The sequence below is a fragment of the Aptenodytes patagonicus genome, chromosome 6, assembly GCF_965638725.1.
Source record: "Aptenodytes patagonicus chromosome 6, bAptPat1.pri.cur, whole genome shotgun sequence".
Classification (NCBI taxonomy): Eukaryota; Metazoa; Chordata; class Aves; order Sphenisciformes; family Spheniscidae; genus Aptenodytes; species Aptenodytes patagonicus.
In genome coordinates this window covers 40,941,845-40,961,936 of record NC_134954.1, presented here as the reverse complement: position 1 = coordinate 40,961,936, position 20,092 = coordinate 40,941,845, and the positions used below count along the sequence as shown (strand labels likewise).

Genomic DNA, 20,092 nt, shown 5'->3' with positions numbered 1-20,092 from the left:
GACTCCCATTGCTTGGTAGAAACCTACAGGCAACAGCCTCTTCGCAGCCAAGGGCTCGGGAAAGCTATTGCTAGAAACTGGCAAACTGCCTGAAACGCCTGTGGACCTTTTCAGCTAAGAGGTTGCAAAAACCTTATAGAGACCCCAGCGAAAGGTCCCCAAACACCTCTGCAGCCAGGACGCACAAGCACTGCGGTGAAGTCTGATACACAGGGAAGAGGCAGTACAGGCCAACTCAAGAAGGGGAGCTTTTAGAAGACCACTAGTAGAGCTTATGGGAGAATATTTCACACCCTGGGACACAGTATATTAATAAAGCTATTTTTCCTCCTGACAAAGTTAGTCTTGCAACACCCCAAGGGCCCAGAAGAGAGAAGATTACAGCTGCAGAAGCCAGGGAATGTTATCGACAGCAGTTGAGGCTGCACCACCAGAGCTGCAGAGCTGGGGCTATTGTAACAGCCTGCTCCATATCTTTAAAAGCTTTTCTGGATCTGTGGCGTCCTCTGCAAAGCACCCTTCTGCAGAATTCAAAATCTTTAAGCAGCTACACAGATTTGCTGCAAACTTTCTGGAAGTGTACTCTACATCACTTTTGGCACCTCTGTTAAAAACAAACCCACTGCTTCTTACCCATGGTAGCCTGTAACAGTCCAGAAAAATTGCTGCTGCACACAAGTCATTCCTGCTGTAAAATGTCCAATTGCTAATGTACCCTGCAAGTGTGCTAAATTCCCAGGGCCCAATAAGGTTGCCCTACTTCCTTATTTTTTAAATGTTGGAGCATAAAAATAGAAAATAAATAAATTCTAGTAAAAAAAGATTGCTTGTGTGGATACCGATTCCTCCATTAATGCAGACCAATTTTAATACTCCAAATTTGCATAATGCACATTTCTTTAGTATTGATTATGCTCAAGTGTACTGGGTTCCTCTCATTTTGAACAGTTTCAGATCACACCACTAAAACAATTCATTGAAATAAGAGACACTGAAGTAAGGTCAGAGAGAAGCATGACTAGATTTTATTGGAACAAATCCAGAACCAAGGCTTGGGCAGCACTATTTTCTTTGCAGGGGGGAGGGCTGTGTTTTGTTTTTGTGGGTTTTTTTTAATGTGACGTATGCAAAATTATATTTCTAATATAACACTCATTTTCATTTGTATTTGCCTAAACTACTGCGGTTCTGATCTTGCCAGCTCATAAGCACATGTGCCACTGCATGCTCAGAATAGCTGAGGCCAAGGAGATGGCAGACGCAGAGGAAGCCTGTGCTTACATGTTCTCAGTTTTCTGAACTGTCTCAAACTCAAACAGCACCTGGTAAATTTAACACTGCAGTGTTACTCCATAATGAAGTTTCTCATTTTAATAAACATTAGCAACTAGATCAGTACCTTATTAAAATATGATCTTTTATTTGAACAATCATGCTGTGTGCTCAAATTTGTTTTTCATTGTGGTTGGCCACAATAAAACAGCTAAACGCATCCTGCTTCTGGTCCATTGTGTTTTTTCACGTCGGAAACACTCGCAAAGTTGCAAGACACTATGTTTTAAAAGAATAAGGAAAAGAGTAACATCAAGACTAAAAATAAAACCACCTTAGACCATTATTACTATTTCTCGGGCTTTGATTCACTGTATTACTGTGTATCGCAATGCAGGTGTTTGTATTGTTTGGTGGAGAGGGATGGGCTGGGTACTTGAAAAACACATAAACAAACAAACTAGGATTTCATCCTGTAATACTCCAGGGTTTGCCTGCACTGTTTCACGGCAGCACATACAAAATAAACTCTACCTGTGATCCAAGCCGTGCAGCTGCACTTTGCCTTGAGCCAATGCCTAGTGCTTCAGTGAGCTTGAGGCATGAGCAGAGCCTCCAGATATCATCTGCAAGCAACTATGCAGGCACAACCCTAGGATCCCAAAGAGCAATGATCAAGTGGAAAGAACAGAATCTAAGAAAGTTTGATTTCCTCAAACAGGAGCTTCTGTGTGGATTTTCCCATATCCCGTAAGGGTTGGACTCGTGCAGCATCACACAGCACTAATCCTTAGCTAGCAAAAGAAACTGCTATGCTTTGAGACCTCTCATTAGCATTTCCCAGCAAATATAGTGTCTCTGCAAAGCTCCTGATCAGCTCTAAAGTGGCCACAATAATCCGTGAGATCCTGCAGATAAGAAAGCCTGTTTCCACCTCCCTCACTGGAAGGGAAGCCATTGCTAAAAGTTTGCTTTTCCAAAGACTAGTCTGCAGTAAACTGAAAATACAATCCAGACTCTCAGTTTTACTCTCTCTCTATATATATATAAAAAAGAAGAAAACTCCCCTTCTCCTTGATACTACTGAGTATTTTTCACTGTAGTTTGGATGGAGTCCTTTCTAATTACGTTTGTACAAGTAAAGAAATATAATACTGGATTTCTGAACAAACACAGCCTATTCCCTATAATGATTAAAACTCTCTTGCTCAAGACTACCCTCCTTCTGGACATTGCATTTTTGCCCCAGGAATATAGTAGACAAAGTCTGTATGCTGTAATAGAAAAAAACAAAACAAAACAAAAACCAATCCTGGTAAGCTATCACATGTGCTTAATGCAGTTATTAATCATGATAGGCAGCCTTGTAATACGTGGACAGGACAGTAAAGGCTTAACAGAAGAAAACTACGTAGAAGAGCATGGGATGACTTCCTGAAATTGGGAAGGGAAAAAAAAAAAAAAAATCAAGCAAAAGAAGAAACTGAGGCAACAATATCCACAGTTCAAGCAAAACCATCTTATTACTAGAGGAGACAAAATTCAGCATTAGTATGTATCATGTACCAAATGTACCAAATATGTTGATGGCTGATACAATGACTCAAGAAACAAAGCTCAAACAGGTAACGCAAAGGCAGAAGAGCACATCTGTATCCTCCCAAAGCAAACAATCACGACACAGACCACCTGTGTCAAAAAGGATAAAAGCACTGCTAAAATACTCTTCAATATGGGCTTGATCCTGCAAGTCACTGTGCAAACAGCAGCAGCCTGAACAAGCTACGGGTAACCCATACTGATCAGGATCAAGCCCTTAATCGTACTGCAACCTGTTTTAGATTCGAGCCCCGAAGTAAGAGCAGAGCGTTTGCCAGAGAAAGACACCTACATGGCAAGTTGAAGCAAGTACTTACAGGGGATGCATGTGCACAGATTATCAGGTTTCTCTTCTGAGTTTCTTGGGGGCACAGAAATCTCTTGACTGCTCAGTGAATATTGCTGCTAACCTCACGATCATTATGACAGACTCTAATGTTATTATTAACAAAGCAGATTAATCACCTCAGCCATCCACCTCTCTGACTACATTGGGATGTTTTTATACAAACAAACAGAATTCCTACACAGGATGCAGTTACAGATGAAACCTGTAAAGTAAGCGATGAGGAAGTAAACCCAAAGCAGACATGAGAAATTTTAAGGTAAGCATTTAAATACCCCAGAACGTCAGTGCTTGCTCACTTTTGGAAAGATAAAGACTTGTTTTCATAAGCAAACAGTAGCTGGAGATTGGATAGTGTCTGTGCCAAGAAACCACTGGTGAAAACATTAGCAAGAGCACTCATTCCAAAATGTTTTATTATTTCTGTACGAATAAAACAGGGCAGGAGGGGGGGCGCGGGAGGAAGTCTCCTGCCATGCTGCAGCCAAGGCTAACCTATGTTCTTCAGGGTGAAAACCATGTTTTTACAGTACTTGGACACTTGTGCTTCTATTTCTGTTATTTGCCAATCTTTCATTAATCTTCCTTTTGTGTTTTTATTTCATATTTCATATAACGTGCACTGAAACCACTAGTAAATGCGCAAAATGTCATCATTACCTTAGTGAAGAACTACACAGCATTTTGGGGCAGAGCCAACACTGTAACAGTTCCTGGGGCCCTATGGGAGGCATTTCCTACACCACCTCCTCTCTTTCTTCAAAGTGTCACAACAGAGGCAAAAAAGAAAGAGTGTGTAGGGAAGGAGAAGACCCCTACACACAGCCCACAATATCCATATAATTTTCTGTGATCCTTATTAATGTTTTCTTACTCCTTTATGCAGATTTTGCATACGGCCCTACAAACAAGTGCCTCAAATGCTATGCTCAGCATCGTGGTAGCCGTACAAAAAGGAAAGGAAACAAAGCACTGCCTTGAGATAAGTAACTCTCCTCCCACGAAGCACTTCAAGGTAAAAAGCAACCAACCTGCTGGCTGCGAAAATCTTTACTCCTGACTCCAGGCAAGTTATAAAGTTTGTTTTACCAAAGCGGGCTGATGCGAAGGGCCAGAGGACCAACAGGATTTCTATCTAGATAACAAGCAAAGCAAGATATACAGGGAGGCAGAATACTTCTTCTTAGACCACAAGCTATCGCGGGAAAAGATGTGCCTTGGGCACACAAACCCTTCTTCACATCTGAAGGAGAAGCAGCAGGCTTCAAGGTCCTAGCCTGTGGCAGCTGCAACAATATTATTACTACAACTCAGTAGCTTCCCTCAAAGAGGGAAACTGTTGAGGCACTGATGGGAAAATCACTCAAACCGATGCAGGCATCCCCCAAGGGAGGAAGAGAAGTAGATCTGAGGAAACTCAGGTCCCCTGGGCTCCCATCACAGGCGGATGGATGGCTGCTGTGCTCCGGCTCTCAAACCATCCTGCCTTTAAGAAACGACTCAGTCACCACACCTGCCACTCCTCAAACTCCCAAAGTAAGACCAGCAGTCCAGGCTGGACTCGCTGGATAAACACAAGTAAATACATTGAGGTACAAGAGAGCAGGGCTGGGTCTGGCAGGGGGATAGACTCTTCTGCATGTTGCTGCAGGAGCAACGAAACCACAGGGGACAACAACCCTCTTCAAAACCCAACAAAGGACTCCATCTGGCCTCAGAAACAACATACTGAAGACCAACATGATCATCCTGACATCAGAAGGTAATGAAATTGAGAATAAAATTGAACTTCAACAATCACTTAATCATATTACAATGAAGATTTTCCCAGCAAGCTGCATTTACGTATCCCAATACCACAAAACTCTGTTCTTCACAACAGAGTTATATACTGGGACGGTCACACAAGGCCGATGCAGACCAAGACAATTGGTCTCATTCACATAATTCTGTCCTCCACTCTCTTCTTCCAAACGTAGCATCTGGAATACCAGGTACAAGTGCAGCAGGAACAAAGCCACTATGCTTGACGGCAATTCAGTAAACACCTAAATACTGTAAGGTAGCTGAAAAAAAGAGTGAATCAATAACATAGACATAGTGGAGTAAAGTCAAGTCAGAAACAAAAAGGCCACCCCTAAAATATCAAAACAATAGAGATCAACAGGAAGCAGCTCAGTCTGTGAAACAAGCACACCACAATAGCCACGCCACCAGAAAGCAGCCACAAGGATGCTACCTCTAACAGCTAACACTGAGTTATTATACTGGAATGTCAAACATTTAATATTGCAGTGATAAAACAACGTGTTCAGTACCATAAGACTGTTCCTGCCCAAAGCAGCCCACAAACTCCACGCACAGAAAATACAAATTAAATGCTGACATCAGAGAAAGATTCTGTTTTGTTTTAAGAACAAGAAGCAAACAAACATTTTGTTGTAAGGAACAAGACGTTGACCTCTGCAAATTTGGGAAGACTTCAAGAAACAACATAACTGCGGGGAAAAATGTGCAGGGCAGCAGAATAAAGCAGTATCTGGCCTCTAAAGGCCTACGCAGCACCGCTCCCCTCCAGACTCCTCACACCTCCCTTGCCACTTCCACATGCCTCACAAAACAATGAGCCCAGTACAAAAATAAGTTTCAGACCAATACATATACTACAATTTATCCAAACCTCTACCATTCGTGAGTCACTGTAAATACACATATAGACAGATGCCCCCCTCCCATTTATCAGGATCCCAAAATACAAAGGAAAAATAATTGCTGAGCTGGATTGGCTGAACATATTTCAGCCAACTTAAAAAAAATAAAAATAAAAATAGAAAGTTCAGGGAGGGAGTTCAACAGAATGAGCCGAAATTCATCAGTGACATACAAACTGAATTTTACGAATGTATTTGAAGTTTTCTATGCAGTCTCTAGGTCACACATTTTAACCACACAAACTACTCCCTGGAACCTTCAAATAATCAACATTGTGGGTTATTTTCTACTTGCTGACTGCATTGCCCACAAGCCACATTTTACTCTGTAAAGTTAAAGAAAAACTCTCACAGGCTTTTGTTACTGATATTTACAGAAAAGAACTTTTGCAAAAAAGCGATGCAAATTCTATCAATGAAAAGTTTAAGAGTTGCAAAAAGAATATAATAAACAAGTACAGCTTTTTAACGAGATTTTTCTTGGTCAGACATACCCCAGACATTTCCAGACATGACTAAACTCCAAGATTCCCACTTCCAATTAACACATGCGTGTTACCCAATGAGCCCTTCCCCCCAAAGCCACTCAGCATGAGATTACTGCAGAATGTGATGGTCTTTAGTAGAATATTTGGCCAAACTCCAGGCCTACCAGCCTTCATGCTTATTTTTATAGGCACAGCCTCCAGCTTTGCGCTCTGGTATGCAACCTAACACCCAAGTCCATTAAACTTTCCACCAAATACACATAAAATTGAACAACAGGTAATCAAGCTGTAGTCTGTTCTCTGTTAGGAGTACTCTTATTGCCCTGTTTGCACCATGGCATGAAACTTAGCTAATTTTCTTGAAGGGCTTACAGTGACCATGCCCAGGATGGTACAAGAGGACTGTCAGGGGATCCAGATCTGAATGCTCTTGCAAGGGGAACTCTTATGGAAAAGATCTGGAATTTCAAAGGCACTAGGACCTCCAACATCAAACATTCAGCATCAAACGTAACTACTGTGAAAGAGACTAGAAAAGACAAAAATTGTATTCTCTGCCAGTGGAATGAGCCCATTTATCTTGTCATCTTTGGCTACAGGGAGAGATTTGGCACTGTTCACTGATGGCTCGATCTGACTCTCACATTTACCTATCAAGACTGGTTAACGCAATTATGCAGCATCTGGCCAACTTTACAGCATTTTCAAAGCTATCCGTGTTACAGGTCTCATTCCTCACAACAAACCCTTTTGAAGGTTATAACTCCAACTCCATTTTAAAACTAACATATGTAGCACAGACACAGCCGTCAGTCTATGGAAAACTGCTTAGAAACCGATGTTGAGTAAGCCCTGGTTTACTGCCGTAGAAACATTTCAATCCGTTCATATGGCTTCAGTTTGGCTTTAGTTTTTTAAACTTGGACACAACTTTTAGTAATGCCTACAATGAAGCACTGACATGAGGGGTGAACTTAACCCCACAACTGAGCCATGAAAGGACGAATCCATTCCTATTGCCCTCTGAAAGAATCCTGAGAGGTCAACTTGCGTAGCTTGTTAGAGCTGAAGAAATCTGCAGTCTTTGTTAAGCACCAACAGTAGCTCTTTAATAGTCCAATTTGGTTTCCCCAGGATAGCATGCAAACTACAGATTTTACATGGTAAAACAAACATTACTTCCAGATGTAACAAAGGCTTCATTGTGCTCATCTGAGTCTAAAAACAGAAATGCAAAATGTAGTTTTCACGAGTGAGGTTTCGGGAGAAGAGAGTGGGTGGCAATAAGGAGAAGGGAGAGAAGAGTTTGCACTTGAAAATTAAGGTGTGGTTGTTACTGTGAGCACCACTCCAACCGTTACTGTTTTAAAAGTTTTCTAAAATATGCAACAGGGGCATTAAATTTGCAGGGCAGCAGAACTCAACTGATATGGAAAGGAGATATTATTCCTCGAGTGATTTGGTAAATAAAACCATGCAGCATCACAAACTAAGTAACTTGTATACTTGGTAGCAGCACATGGCACAGACATAAACATCTATTCTTTCCACCACTGATGGTGTGAATGTTTTAATACTTGCAGAGATCTGCAACATTTTGCCTTCATAGTGTGGATTCACAAACAGTACTCGTAAGACCTTAAAAAAAAAAAAAAATCCCATGATGAAACAAACCTGGAGATAAAAAGGGTAAATGATAGTGTAACAAACTACAAGGGAATGATTCAGAGAAAAAAAAAAAAAAGCCAACAAAAAAATCCTTTGGTTTTGGCAGCGGTTCACACTTCTCAACAGAGCATTTTTAAGTATTAGGCTTTCCCACCTGCAAGGCAAAGGATCCCACATTGCTAGAGAAAAGTGACACCCTGTATCACCTGCCAAAGCACATAATACAGCTAATTACATTGCATGACAGTGCCAGGCCCAGCCGAATCAGAAACTGGGGGAAATACATGCTTCTCTGTCACTGTCTCAAAGAACTGTGTGTTTGAACATGGTTGTCAGCTAGCATGTAATAGCAGATAAAAATAAAACAGATTACCCATTTGTCATTCAAACTGATTTCTTTCAAGAAAAAGCTATCCAGTCTAAATTAAGTAGAAACATGTAATTAAATACTTTGCAATCCATAGCAGTTTACAGTAAAAAAAAAAAACAAACCCAAACCTTGAGAAATCCACTCCCATATGACTTATAGCAATCCTTCTTAAGAGACTGCGTAGTCTAGGGTACTCTCACAGAATAGGTTTCTATCCTTAATGCTTTAAATAAAACTTTCAAATACAACCCAAAGATTGTGCAAGGTAGTACTGTCGTCTTCAATCTCTAGGCAACTAGCTCCCTTTCCTTCTCTTCTCCTTCGTATTTTCTTGAGCTAAACTGGAGTGAGATGACTCAGTATCACCCACTTTTACTGTAGGTATTAGGAATACAGAGTTAACCCTAAAACTGATGTGAAACAGGTTAATTATACAAGCCACTGACTGAAAAAAACTGAACCCCAGGAGAGGCAGCCACTGCAGCTGTCGAATACGGAGGACTTGACAGAAGCAGGATGAAAGAACGGCAAAGAGGAGTCTGATACCTACCTGCCTGTATCAATGTCCAAGGGTTATCAAGAGGGAACAGACTACATCTTCAAGGAACAAGGAGAATTTAAGACACAAATTTTTTGAAATGTAACTCTGAGGTATCACAAAGATTTTTTTTAACCATTGTGGAAGAAATCTTTCCACAAATACAGACCATTTTGGTTTCTTCTCCAACAAGATTTTAATGGATACCGAGAGTCCTTGTCTTACTTTAATTTTCCGGTTAATTTAAATTGTCAGTCCAAACTTAAGGAGCAAATAGGTGGAGGTGATACAATAGCAGAGAGGTGCAACTGTATATTGCCAAGTAAATGCCTACAAAAAAGGGAACAGGCATAGATGAGTAGGAAAATGACTCCAGAAGAAAGATGTGGCAGACAATGAATAGCAGAGGTACAAAAGCACAGACTGTAACTAAGGGATAGAAGAAGCAAACAAAAATAACACAGATCCTCCCATACTGGAGGATGGAAAGGAAAAAGTATAATGAAACCACAAAGGTTCAAATGCTTAGCAAGAAGGAAAAAAATAGTCACACTACAAATTAAAAGGGGGGGAGGGCTAAGTTATAATTAAGTACAGAACACATGTATTTGATTGTAATAAGCTGCAGACACAATTGCTTGCAGATCATAGCTATAAAGCTGAAATATTTAAGCCAAAGCACTCTTAAAAGACTTATCTTTCACCAGCGGTCTTAGAAAGTCTCTACAAATCATTAAGTTCACACAGCCCCAGCAGTACAACGGTACAATACTGTGCACATTTTAACAAAAATGGAATAAAGAGAGATGAAGCAGGAAATGAAAGGCTTAACTGGAATCACAATTTGCCACTTCATTCCCAGCCTGTGTTTCAACTGTCAGTTCACAACATCTCTCCTATTGATCATCACTCAGAGATTAATATGCCTGAAGATTTTTATTACTTCCACATATATCCAAGCTCATTGTTTCTAGTTTAAAATCCAACCATTCTAATAAACATAACTTTTTTGCAAATCAAAGATAGCAGGCAACATTAAGCTAGCCCTAGCATATTCCAAGCATATGCTGTTTCTACATCAACCTGCTCTAACATCCTGGAAGTGCCTTCCCTGGAAGTGAATTATTTATAACTGCAACGTCCTCTGACAACAGGAGTATCAAAGTAATTGTCATCATCAGTTCTGGAACTGTTTTTCATGAAAATCAGAGGTCCACCACGTTGTGCAATGGGGAAAAAGAAAAAGGAAAAATATCCCAGATGGAAAAGATCAAATGCAAACAATGCAGTACAGGAAAGACTACAGCACAAGTAAGGTTTAAAATATCCCTAATACAATAGATTATGTTCAGGCATTCCGTCTATGTGTATCCTTATAAACAAACACATACTTTAAGAATGACATATTTAAGAATAACAAATGATGTTATTTGTTAACATATACTCACATATACTTCATTGTGATCAAAGCGCTTTTTCAGATTGTTGATGAACGAGTCTTCATTAAGTGGCTCTAAGAGAACCATATCTCCCACCCCTATCATGTTGTCTAAAAGTGATGTCTTGACCTCCATTTTGGCCATTTTCTCCTGCAAATAAAGAAACGAGAAAAAAACAAAGAGTAAAGTTAGCTCAAAATTATTCTAATCATTCACAAGCATTATCCAGTAACACTATTTAAGGACTACAAGTTAAAAACCCATTGAATGACACTGCTTTAAAATATTTTTCCAAGTAACATTCTCAAAGTCATTCTATCTACCCAGGTAGTCCACACAATTCCAAAAATTTAACTTCTAACAGTCAACAATGCCTTCTGGTTCACTATACATCAAATATGAAACTGCAAGAAACAGGAATTAAGATTCCAGTGGCCCCCACATCCAGATTTTTTGGACAACTTCAACAGTGTTCAAGTGTATGCAAACCCAAGTTTTATCAAAAGCTTCATCAACACCTCCAGTGTATCAAATTAGGGTTTAAATTTGGCAATACCCTAACCTGAATGTCTTTCTCACCCTTACTTGCATTTCTCCAACCCCATCAACTTTTAAATGGAAACCAACTAAGTGAACTCATGCAGAGACAAACCCCACACTATTTTATCATAATTCATGAACCCTGTACTCTAGAGTGCCTATATTCCAGTACAGTACCGCTTTTGGTTACATGAGGCTACCAAATTACTTCATTTCCTAACCAGACTTATTTGGATTTATTTAATTTTATTGCTTAAGAGAGCATTTTCGTTGGGCAGCAACAATCCAGCTGACAAGTGGAGACTCTGCATTTATATAACTGGAGTGGCAAAAGGCAGAAGCCGGGCTTAAACAAGGCACCAGGATCAAACAAGTAACCAAGTCTGATAAACGAAGTAATTCAGACAAAGAAGTCAAGGTCAGGCCAAAACTCGACACCTATTTGATCGTCCCAGCCTTTTATCCTTCCAATCCAAATGCTAGAGAAGATTAACCGAGGTCCTCAAGAACTCCAGGCACACAGTTACTGCTTTCAGCTTTCATGACAAGACTGAAAAATGAACATATTAGCAATGACAGGCTGCAAATGGGGAACGAGAGGTGAGAGAACAACTTTGCTGACAACACAAACCCAGAACCAACTACTGGACAGCTACAGCTGCACAAAACAACAGTTGAACTTCCCCAGTCAGCTGTAACCTCTCAGCTATGAAATGCTATCAGGCTGTCCTTGCTCCCCCTATCACTGCAGCATATTTTAACGCTAAGTATTTTTTCTCATTTTTCAAAACGTCTTTGAGCAGCTATTAGCTTATACAATCAGCGTTAACTTGCCATAGTAGCTATCTATCAGATAACTAATTTAAAACAAGTGAAGCCTTTTATCTCTTGCTTCTGTCCACAGCCACTGCATTACCGCATGCTATTTGATTTTTGAGCAGTGAGTGACATTTGAGGGATATTAGACCAAGACTTAAGTCGTGTTTGATGTTTTTCCAAATTCAACGAAGGGAAGTGCAGCTCCACAGGCAGCTAACGGAAGTGATACAACAAGATCCCCAAAACCTGAACCAAGCCTGGGAATTACTAGAAATTCACATGGAAATGCAAAAACAGTGCTGAACTATGATAACCAACCAAAGCTGAATCAACTCTGCTAAACAAACAAAAGAGCATTTATTTTAAACGAAAACACTGGACAAATATTTTTGTAGAGAAAGATACTTTTATTCTTAAAAGTTCACCTCTCTGAATCACAAAAAAAATTTAAATATTCACAAAATCTTTTCAGATTCACTTCAACTTCTGCATCCCATTAAGACAAATTCTTTAAACTACCAGTCTTGTTTCAATGACCTAATTACTTCCCATACATCAACTAATGCTCAAATAATTTTTGAAGGCTGAAGAAAAAAAAAAAGTCCTTCTCAAGTATGGAATTTATTAAATATTGGGTTTGCAGCCAAAAAAAAAAGCCAACATAAAAATCCTAATATGGGCAATTTCAACCTAAAATTTCAGTTCTAAGCAGTATACCTCATCTACCATTGTGAAATTACATACCACCTACCACACTTCATGCATCACTGCTCGGGAATTTCAAGACCAAGAGCAGCCAAACCCATCAAGAACATTCATGCATTTGCAAGCTCCAAGGCACGTTTTGCAGAAGAGGTGCACAAAGTCACCATATCTACTACTAAAAGCTGGATCAGAAAGTTGTATACAAATATTAATTTATCAATATATTTGAAAAGTTCGATTTTATGGTCAAAAGTTAATTTTCAGCTTGGTTTTTTTCCACAAGAATTTAACATCATTCTATGGTTAAAATATTTCCATTAACTTGAGAGCTAGAAAATATTAGAAACATAGGTGATGAAAAAGTTGGACAATATGCCTAGACATCTTGTTTAACGCTGAATTCTCAAAATCATTTGCAATAGCTTAGCCTTTGCAAAATATTCATTAAAGATTACCTCATACACTGATGTATGATTCAAGAGTATTCTGCCATACCAATGTTGTTAGCCCCCACTTTGGTTCAATCCAGTCATAAACCCTGCTCTGGTTTAGCTAACAACAAAGGAAATCTGGCAAGCTTGTGGGATAATTTGATTGCCTATCTGAGGTAACAAGTGGGAAAAAAAAGCACTGTTAAGAAAAGCTAACAATGTTTAAACATACATTAAACAATTAGATTTAATTTAATCTATAATTGCATTTAATCCACTAGAAGAATTTAATAGATCAATATATACAGCACTTTCAAACTACCAAATACTAATTTTAAAAACAGCTTTTAAAAAAACCTCAAAAATCAGCACACTGCACAGAAAAAATAAAAGATAAAAAATAATCAAACCCTTGCTACGTTGCAAGACTAAACTTCAGTCAAGATTTTTCGCAATACGTCACTAAGCTCAGAAACTCAATCCAAATCCATGTCCAAGTGTTTGTATTCGCCATATATTCAAAGATGGCTTGCTGCTGGAAATCTTTTCCCACCAGTGCTGGTGACAGCATGCTCACCACAATTTGAAGAACAGTACACAAAAGTAAGCGGCTTCTACCTATATATGTATTCATGCACCTTTAAAAAGAGGAACGTTTCTCAAGAACCATTTTCAAGAACCAGAACTCTGTGAGGGACAGGACCAAAACACGCTCCCAGTGTCTGAGAGATCAGTAATGATTGAAACCACAGCTGTGCTGGTGAGAGAGCGCCGGCAAACAGGAAATTAGGTTAGAGGAAAGAACCAGAACGGGTTGTGTCCTTTAAAACAAGGACACTTTTAGTTATTTTCAAATGAAGATTGCTGAATGGGGAAAGGTGGATGGAGGTACTGCTGTGAGGCTCTACTTGAACTGCGCTGTAATTTCATTCTGGAAATTCAATAAAAAATAACCTAAAAATATAAGTGGTTCTCCCTCAATTTACCTAATATATTGCTTTTGTGACTGCAACATTTCATTCTGTTGCCATCAAGAAAAACAACAGTGTTGTATAAAGATTACAGCTACAAATTATTAATATAGCAACAAATTAGCTCAGCAAAAAACCCAAAATTCTTCTAACGCTTGCAGTCTGCAAATCAGATTCTTCCTCAAACATTCCCTGATCTCTCCCACACCCATTTACCACTTGAGTCTTCTCCCAAATTTACCTTTCTTATCCCTAAAGCAAACATCGGCAGCATTTCAGAACATCTCCCTTTTCTCTAGTAATTTGTCAAATCTGTTCTTCCTCCCTTTGGTCTCCTATCTAGGCCTTAATTCAATGGAGTGAGAACACTCAACACGTTTCCATTCTCAGAAAAATAAAAAAGATTATTCAGTAATCCTTCACAGCTTGATCTGTTTTATGTTGGACAACATGCTCAGGAGAAGTGCTGGGCATGCTACGTCTGTAAAATGCTTTTATCCGCACGCTCCCACATTACACGTAGCCTTTTAAAACACAGACTGTTTTATCTGCTACTTGCAATGCCTGGGATTGCCATCCAGCTAGGCCAGCTGAATCTAAAGCATTCTTGTTCCTCTTGGCTGCAAGGATGGCAAATTAAAAATTATGCTAATTCCACAGCCACAGCAGTCCTACCATCAGCCAGTCTGAAATGACAGTTAATGAAAACTATAAATAGAAGATGATCCAGAGAATAGGCAAAACCCCAAGAGACTTGTACAATTAAGTTCACACATCCTCCAAGGGGGAAATGAAGGAATACCCCATTACTAGCATACAGCATGTTATGGAATTGTCCAGGGTTTTCCACATCACCCTCATACAGTAAAACAGCAACAATTGTCAGCAGCTTCCTACAGATGCGCAGCCCCTAGCATACATTTGCATTTGCTGCACTGGAATTATCACTGGCTGCAGAGGTGGCTTGTTTTTCTTCTTTTGTGGCATTATAGCAAAAGGACAATTTCCCTACCATCAAAATTGTCACAATAGATGTACTCATATATGCTTCAAGCTCTATTAAAAAAAAAAAAAAAGAAAAGCCTTTGGTTTCACTACCACCAACTCACTGTAGAAAATAACCACCTTTTTCTTTTATAAGAGTTAACAGGAACAACCTGCAACGTCAGTAATTCAATAGCAGAGTTCAAACCGATTTCATGTTCCAGGTCTGATCCTGAGCTGTAATTATGCTTGCCCACTCATTCCCTTTTTTCTCTGTCAGGGAGCAATCGGCCCACACAGAGCAGGGACACTGACAGGCCACTGCTGCAAAAAATGGCTACGGACACAGTGTCATTACCTGAACAAAAAAAAAACAAAACCAAAAGGGACTACAGCCATCTTGTACTACTCACGACAAGTGTAAGTACCAATTTAGCAAGAGGCAGGATTTAAATTCATCCTGTTCTGCTGCCCAACAAACCTCACGTATCTCTGACCCAGTCTGACTGATGCCCAGAAGGTGCAAGTTCATTGGAAACACCTTGTGCTAGTTCACCACGTAAACTGGGGCAGGCTCTGCAGATGAACTATTATAGTGCCCTTTTCACTCAAAGCTAGATTTCCCAACATCAGCATGTAGGAAAACGTTGATACCATCCAAAGAAAATATTTGCTTTGCCTCCAGATCCCCTAACTTTTTAGACTCTGGATGCTGCAGGGGATCAGCACACGCAGCATCTGCTGCCTAGCCGCTGTCTGCTAGGAAAACCTGCACCCTCCTGCCCAGCTGTGACTGCTCACAGATGTTGCTCTGTCACCATCAATGTGCTGAAGAAAAGAGCGTGCAGAAAACAGCGCGATGTTGCAGCCCAAGATTTCTTCCTGCAAGAAAATGGACTTGAGGAACCTGACAGACAGATTGCAGGCAGGAATGTTAATAGATATCGCAACAGCAGTAAAAGCACTCTTAAAGAACTAAAATGCTGCTTCCGATTCTCCATCTTGCCTTTTGGTTTGGCCAATGTCTGAATATCTTCTGGATTCCTTTTCCTCTCACAGTCCTACTGAACAAATCAGTGTTTTCCAAACTGAAAAAGTTTATAATTTGGGGCTTTTGAATTAGCTAATGTTTCTCACATCTTACCTAGCAAGCAAGAGCTATTATTTGAAAGCCTTGTGCAACTTCTCTTTATTTTCTGTAGGCATTGAACATTACGCATGTGTACTAGATTCCTTGAGCAGTTAACAACAAACAGCTCCAGTAAATTACAAAAGTAAAATGCGGCACTACGGGGTATATTTGTATTAGGACTGCAGGAATGTTTGCATTCAGCATCAGCTAAATGGGAACGGCTCTTTAGCAACATCAGATTAGGACAGAGTTGCGCGCCAGTGACTGCAATTTAGATGACAGAAGATTTGCCCAGCAGAATTCCATAGGAGGAACGAATGCTCTGCTGGCTCCTGCTACCAAATGCCACGCGTTTAGCTAAAGATTGGGCAACTTTCAAGAAAGAAACAGGCCACTTAAAGTACTGCTGAACACACAGCTGCAACCACATGAAGCAATATCATCTTTTAGTAGTTTAACAACAGAGGCTTAACTGCAGTTTAGAAAAACTGACAGTGTAATAATTAGAGTTCATTAGGAAGCGTACAAAATGTTTGCTGGGACATTGTCTCCTACTGACATAAACAGTGTCTGAAACGTTCTTCACTAACAGGACTCAGGTCCTTTATAAATGCAGCCGGAAGAGGTTTGGTTGTTGTTGCTGGAGTTGTTTGGCGTTTGTTGGGGGGGTATTGTTGGGGGATTTTGTTTTGTTGGGGGTTTTGGGTGGCTTTTTTATTTTTACGTCAACTTAGTTACAATCTACATTAAGCAGTAATTAGTTGTTATCAATTCCCCAAAAGTGAGAAAAGATGCCTCTTTCGTGCCTCTGTTCATATCCTTCGTCACAAAACTACGCACCACACTCGTATCACGTAAAAGGTGCACAGTACCTCACCACAAAAACAAAATAAGCTGAGCCATGCATGCAGAAGATACAGCTTTGCCCTCCTTCTCTTCCGTAATAAAAGACTAATTCACGAGCCTGGAGGAAGGAGTGAGGGGCTGCGTTTGCATTTCTCTAAGGCTACTTTCTGTTACTTTTGCATACTAGTTTGAATAATGCTAGCATGGATATTACCTACTGTAAGAGACCGTGGGGTATATCGATTCTACTATTTCTACATTATACCCCCAGCAGTACAGGTTTTCAAATTACTTCTAATAATTTTTTTGCAACCACAACACGATAACTGCCACCAGCAATTGCACTCAGGGTTGATCTATTTCCTAAGTCAACTTGCAGCCTCGCTTTAACTCATCTGGGTCGGTCATAGAGTCACGCTAGGTTTTGGGAAAAACATTTGGTCCTTCAACATTGCTAAGGCACCTTTCTTTAGCACCTGCTAAAATACAGTCTTAAAATAATCAAAAGATGTTTGGTGCTCCATTATTACCCTGCAAAAGTTCCTTTACGTTTTGGATTATACTGATAGGTTTCAAAAATTATAGGTGTGGAGTAGCCTTTTCCATAAACGGTTGTTTCAGAGCCTGATTTTTTTTTTTTTTTTTAATTACTTCTGTTTGACAGGGAGAACACCTTGGGCATTTTTAATGCATAATGCATCTGGAAATAGGTCTTCACTAACAAGGCTGTTTGCAGTCCAAAATTTTGGTTAAATTCCCACTGACTTCAGCAGAAACAGGATTCATAGTGGTTTCTTACATTTAGGCTTTTCTTAGTCACTGTCTAACCACAGAGTTTTATAATCATTCCAGGTCCACATCTACAGAAAGGCATAAAATATTCAGGAATAGAGGGGGTCTCTTTTTGGCCCATACCTCGCTAAGATTCTCTTGCATCTTTTTCAAAATAAGGAACAAAATGTGACTGCAAAACCAAAAGTTGTAAAGGTCCTGCCTTCTTCCCTGAAACCAAAGACTAGATTTCAGATTAACAGTGTTCTTCGAACAACATGATTCTTTAAAAGCTGTCAGTACAGAACATGAACACAAAGAAAACACCCTCATTCTTTAAAAAAAAATCCACAAAAATTAGCTTTTACTACTGGATATCTGAACTCCACTAAGTAGGGGGTACCCTTTTAAACTGATTATCTTCATCTTTCAAGCTGCCGCTTAAAGTTTTCTGCCAATTTTTTGGGATCCTGCCCAGTCCAAAGGTTATGTTTGCATAGCTGTTGCAGAACAGGGGCATGAAAACCCAGGTAGCACTTATTTATTTTGGGGGATCTTCTTTGTTTGTTGTATGTGACACACCAGTAGCTTGCCATCACACCAGAGCTTGCGTTCAAAAGATCCTCCAGTAGCAGATCCTCACAAAATACTACTTAAAAACAACCAGCCCTCACAAAGTCAAAACATTTCTTTCAGCTGAGATTTCACTTCTTTGGGAGCGATCTAGCAATAAACTGTAATCTGTATCTTTCATTTATACTTTTATTATCATAGGGTTTTTACTTTCTCTTCCACACAAGCGCATGGGCAGAGAGCAAGCCATGCTTTCCTCCAGTCGGCACATGAATCACACATCCCTGACACAGGCAAAAGAAATCTGCTCATGGTGGGGCAACTGGAGTGAACAAATTATGTCATGTCAGTAAGGTGGATATTAAGAGATGTTTTAATACTACAGGGTTGAAATACCAGAGCACATGCTAATCTTCTCCTCAAATGCTTGTGTACGTTCCCTGTTAAGCAGTCTGTGACAAACCTCGAAGATATGCAGAATATGAAATAACAGAACAGGTAACACCGCAGCTTCACTCAGCTGCCAAGAGCAGAAGGAAAAGCAGCCACAGAACGTCACCATGGCAGTCACTGAACCAGACTTAAAACTGGGCACAGACAAACACAAAGCTAATCAGGAGCTTCAGGAAATCCAGATCCCAGAAGAGGCATTGGTGCCCCTGTCTACCCACCACCAAACTACCCACGATAACTAAGCGTACCTGTAACTCCTAGAGCAGCTGGCAGACACCATCACACTCAGAGTTACCCACAGAACAAGGTCCAAATTTCCATGCACCCATATTCTCTTCCAAGCACTAAAAGTCTGAGTAAAGCTAAAATTTACATAGCTGAAAGCACGGTGTATTTTCACACCATTCACTTTCCTATTCAATTCAAAACAGAAGGAAAAGAAGTCACCCGAACACCACCCCAGAGATCTTATTCTTGCCCATTGCAATTTCCCCCTCCTGGAAACTTCACCCAACAGGCTCCTTGTAATATTTGTAAACAATACTTGGAATGTTTTTAACCTAGTGTTTTATAAAAATAAGACAAATCATGCTAGCTGTACACGTCTTGGTCTATGCATCTACTGTGTCATACATGCCTAATGTTGAATTTCATTCAAAGGAGAGTGGAGTAAAGGACAACATAATAGCTAATTTCTACACGTTTGTAAATGCAGGCAGAAGAGGAGATTTGAGCATAAGTGTCCCATCAGAGACATGAGCTGCAAGAAGAACAAACACCTTGTTAAGTACCGCTGAGCCATTGCAGAAGCATTTCACAAGATTCCCTCGCTGCAGAAAAGCTTCAAATGGAAATTACTGCTTCTTTGCAAGTCAGTCCGTCACAAGAGAAAAACCTGCAGGAAGTCAGACTCGATTAGACCCATTTCTCCCAGGACTAGCTGCCAAGGTAACAGAACAGTGCAGGGTTTCACCCTACAACTTGCTGTCACTGTCTATTCTGCACATCAATTTCTCTTCAGCAAAACACTGCTATTTTTAATGAAAAGCGGGGGGGGAGAAAATAAAAAAAAAAAATTGGATGCAAGTGGTGCAGAAAGAGGAAGTAATATTTGCCTAAACCCAGGCTAAAAAAGCATCTATTTAAGGGCGGGGGAAGCTCAGACACATTACGTGTACTGTTAGACGTGTTTGCATGTCTCAAGTGTTAAACAATATCCCCAGTTTTGTCATTTTCATTCTCAGTCATTTTCAGTAAGACACCTGAAATCACAGGATAAAAGTCATCAATTTTTAAATCAAGGTGTCTCCAGCTATTCCTGTGTATCTCTTATCAAGAGATATCTTGGACAATGGGGGCAGTTCAAGAAGATACATTTCAACGCACAGTAATCACTCTTGTCCAGACAGCCGTGAAGTTAGAAGCCAGCACACAGT

General features: G+C 40.0%; 1 protein-coding gene across 4 annotated transcripts in view; it reads right to left on the bottom strand.

Moving 5' to 3' along the window:
* The window catches only part of MYO1B (myosin IB), a 118,072-nt gene that overhangs the window by 89,117 nt on the left and 8,863 nt on the right, over nt 1-20,092 (bottom strand). For all 4 annotated transcript variants that reach the window (XM_076342242.1, XM_076342244.1, XM_076342245.1 and 1 more), the window contains exon 2: nt 10,441-10,581. In XM_076342242.1, the coding sequence (XP_076198357.1) occupies nt 10,441-10,581 (141 nt within the window). The remainder of the gene's footprint in view (nt 1-10,440; nt 10,582-20,092) is intronic.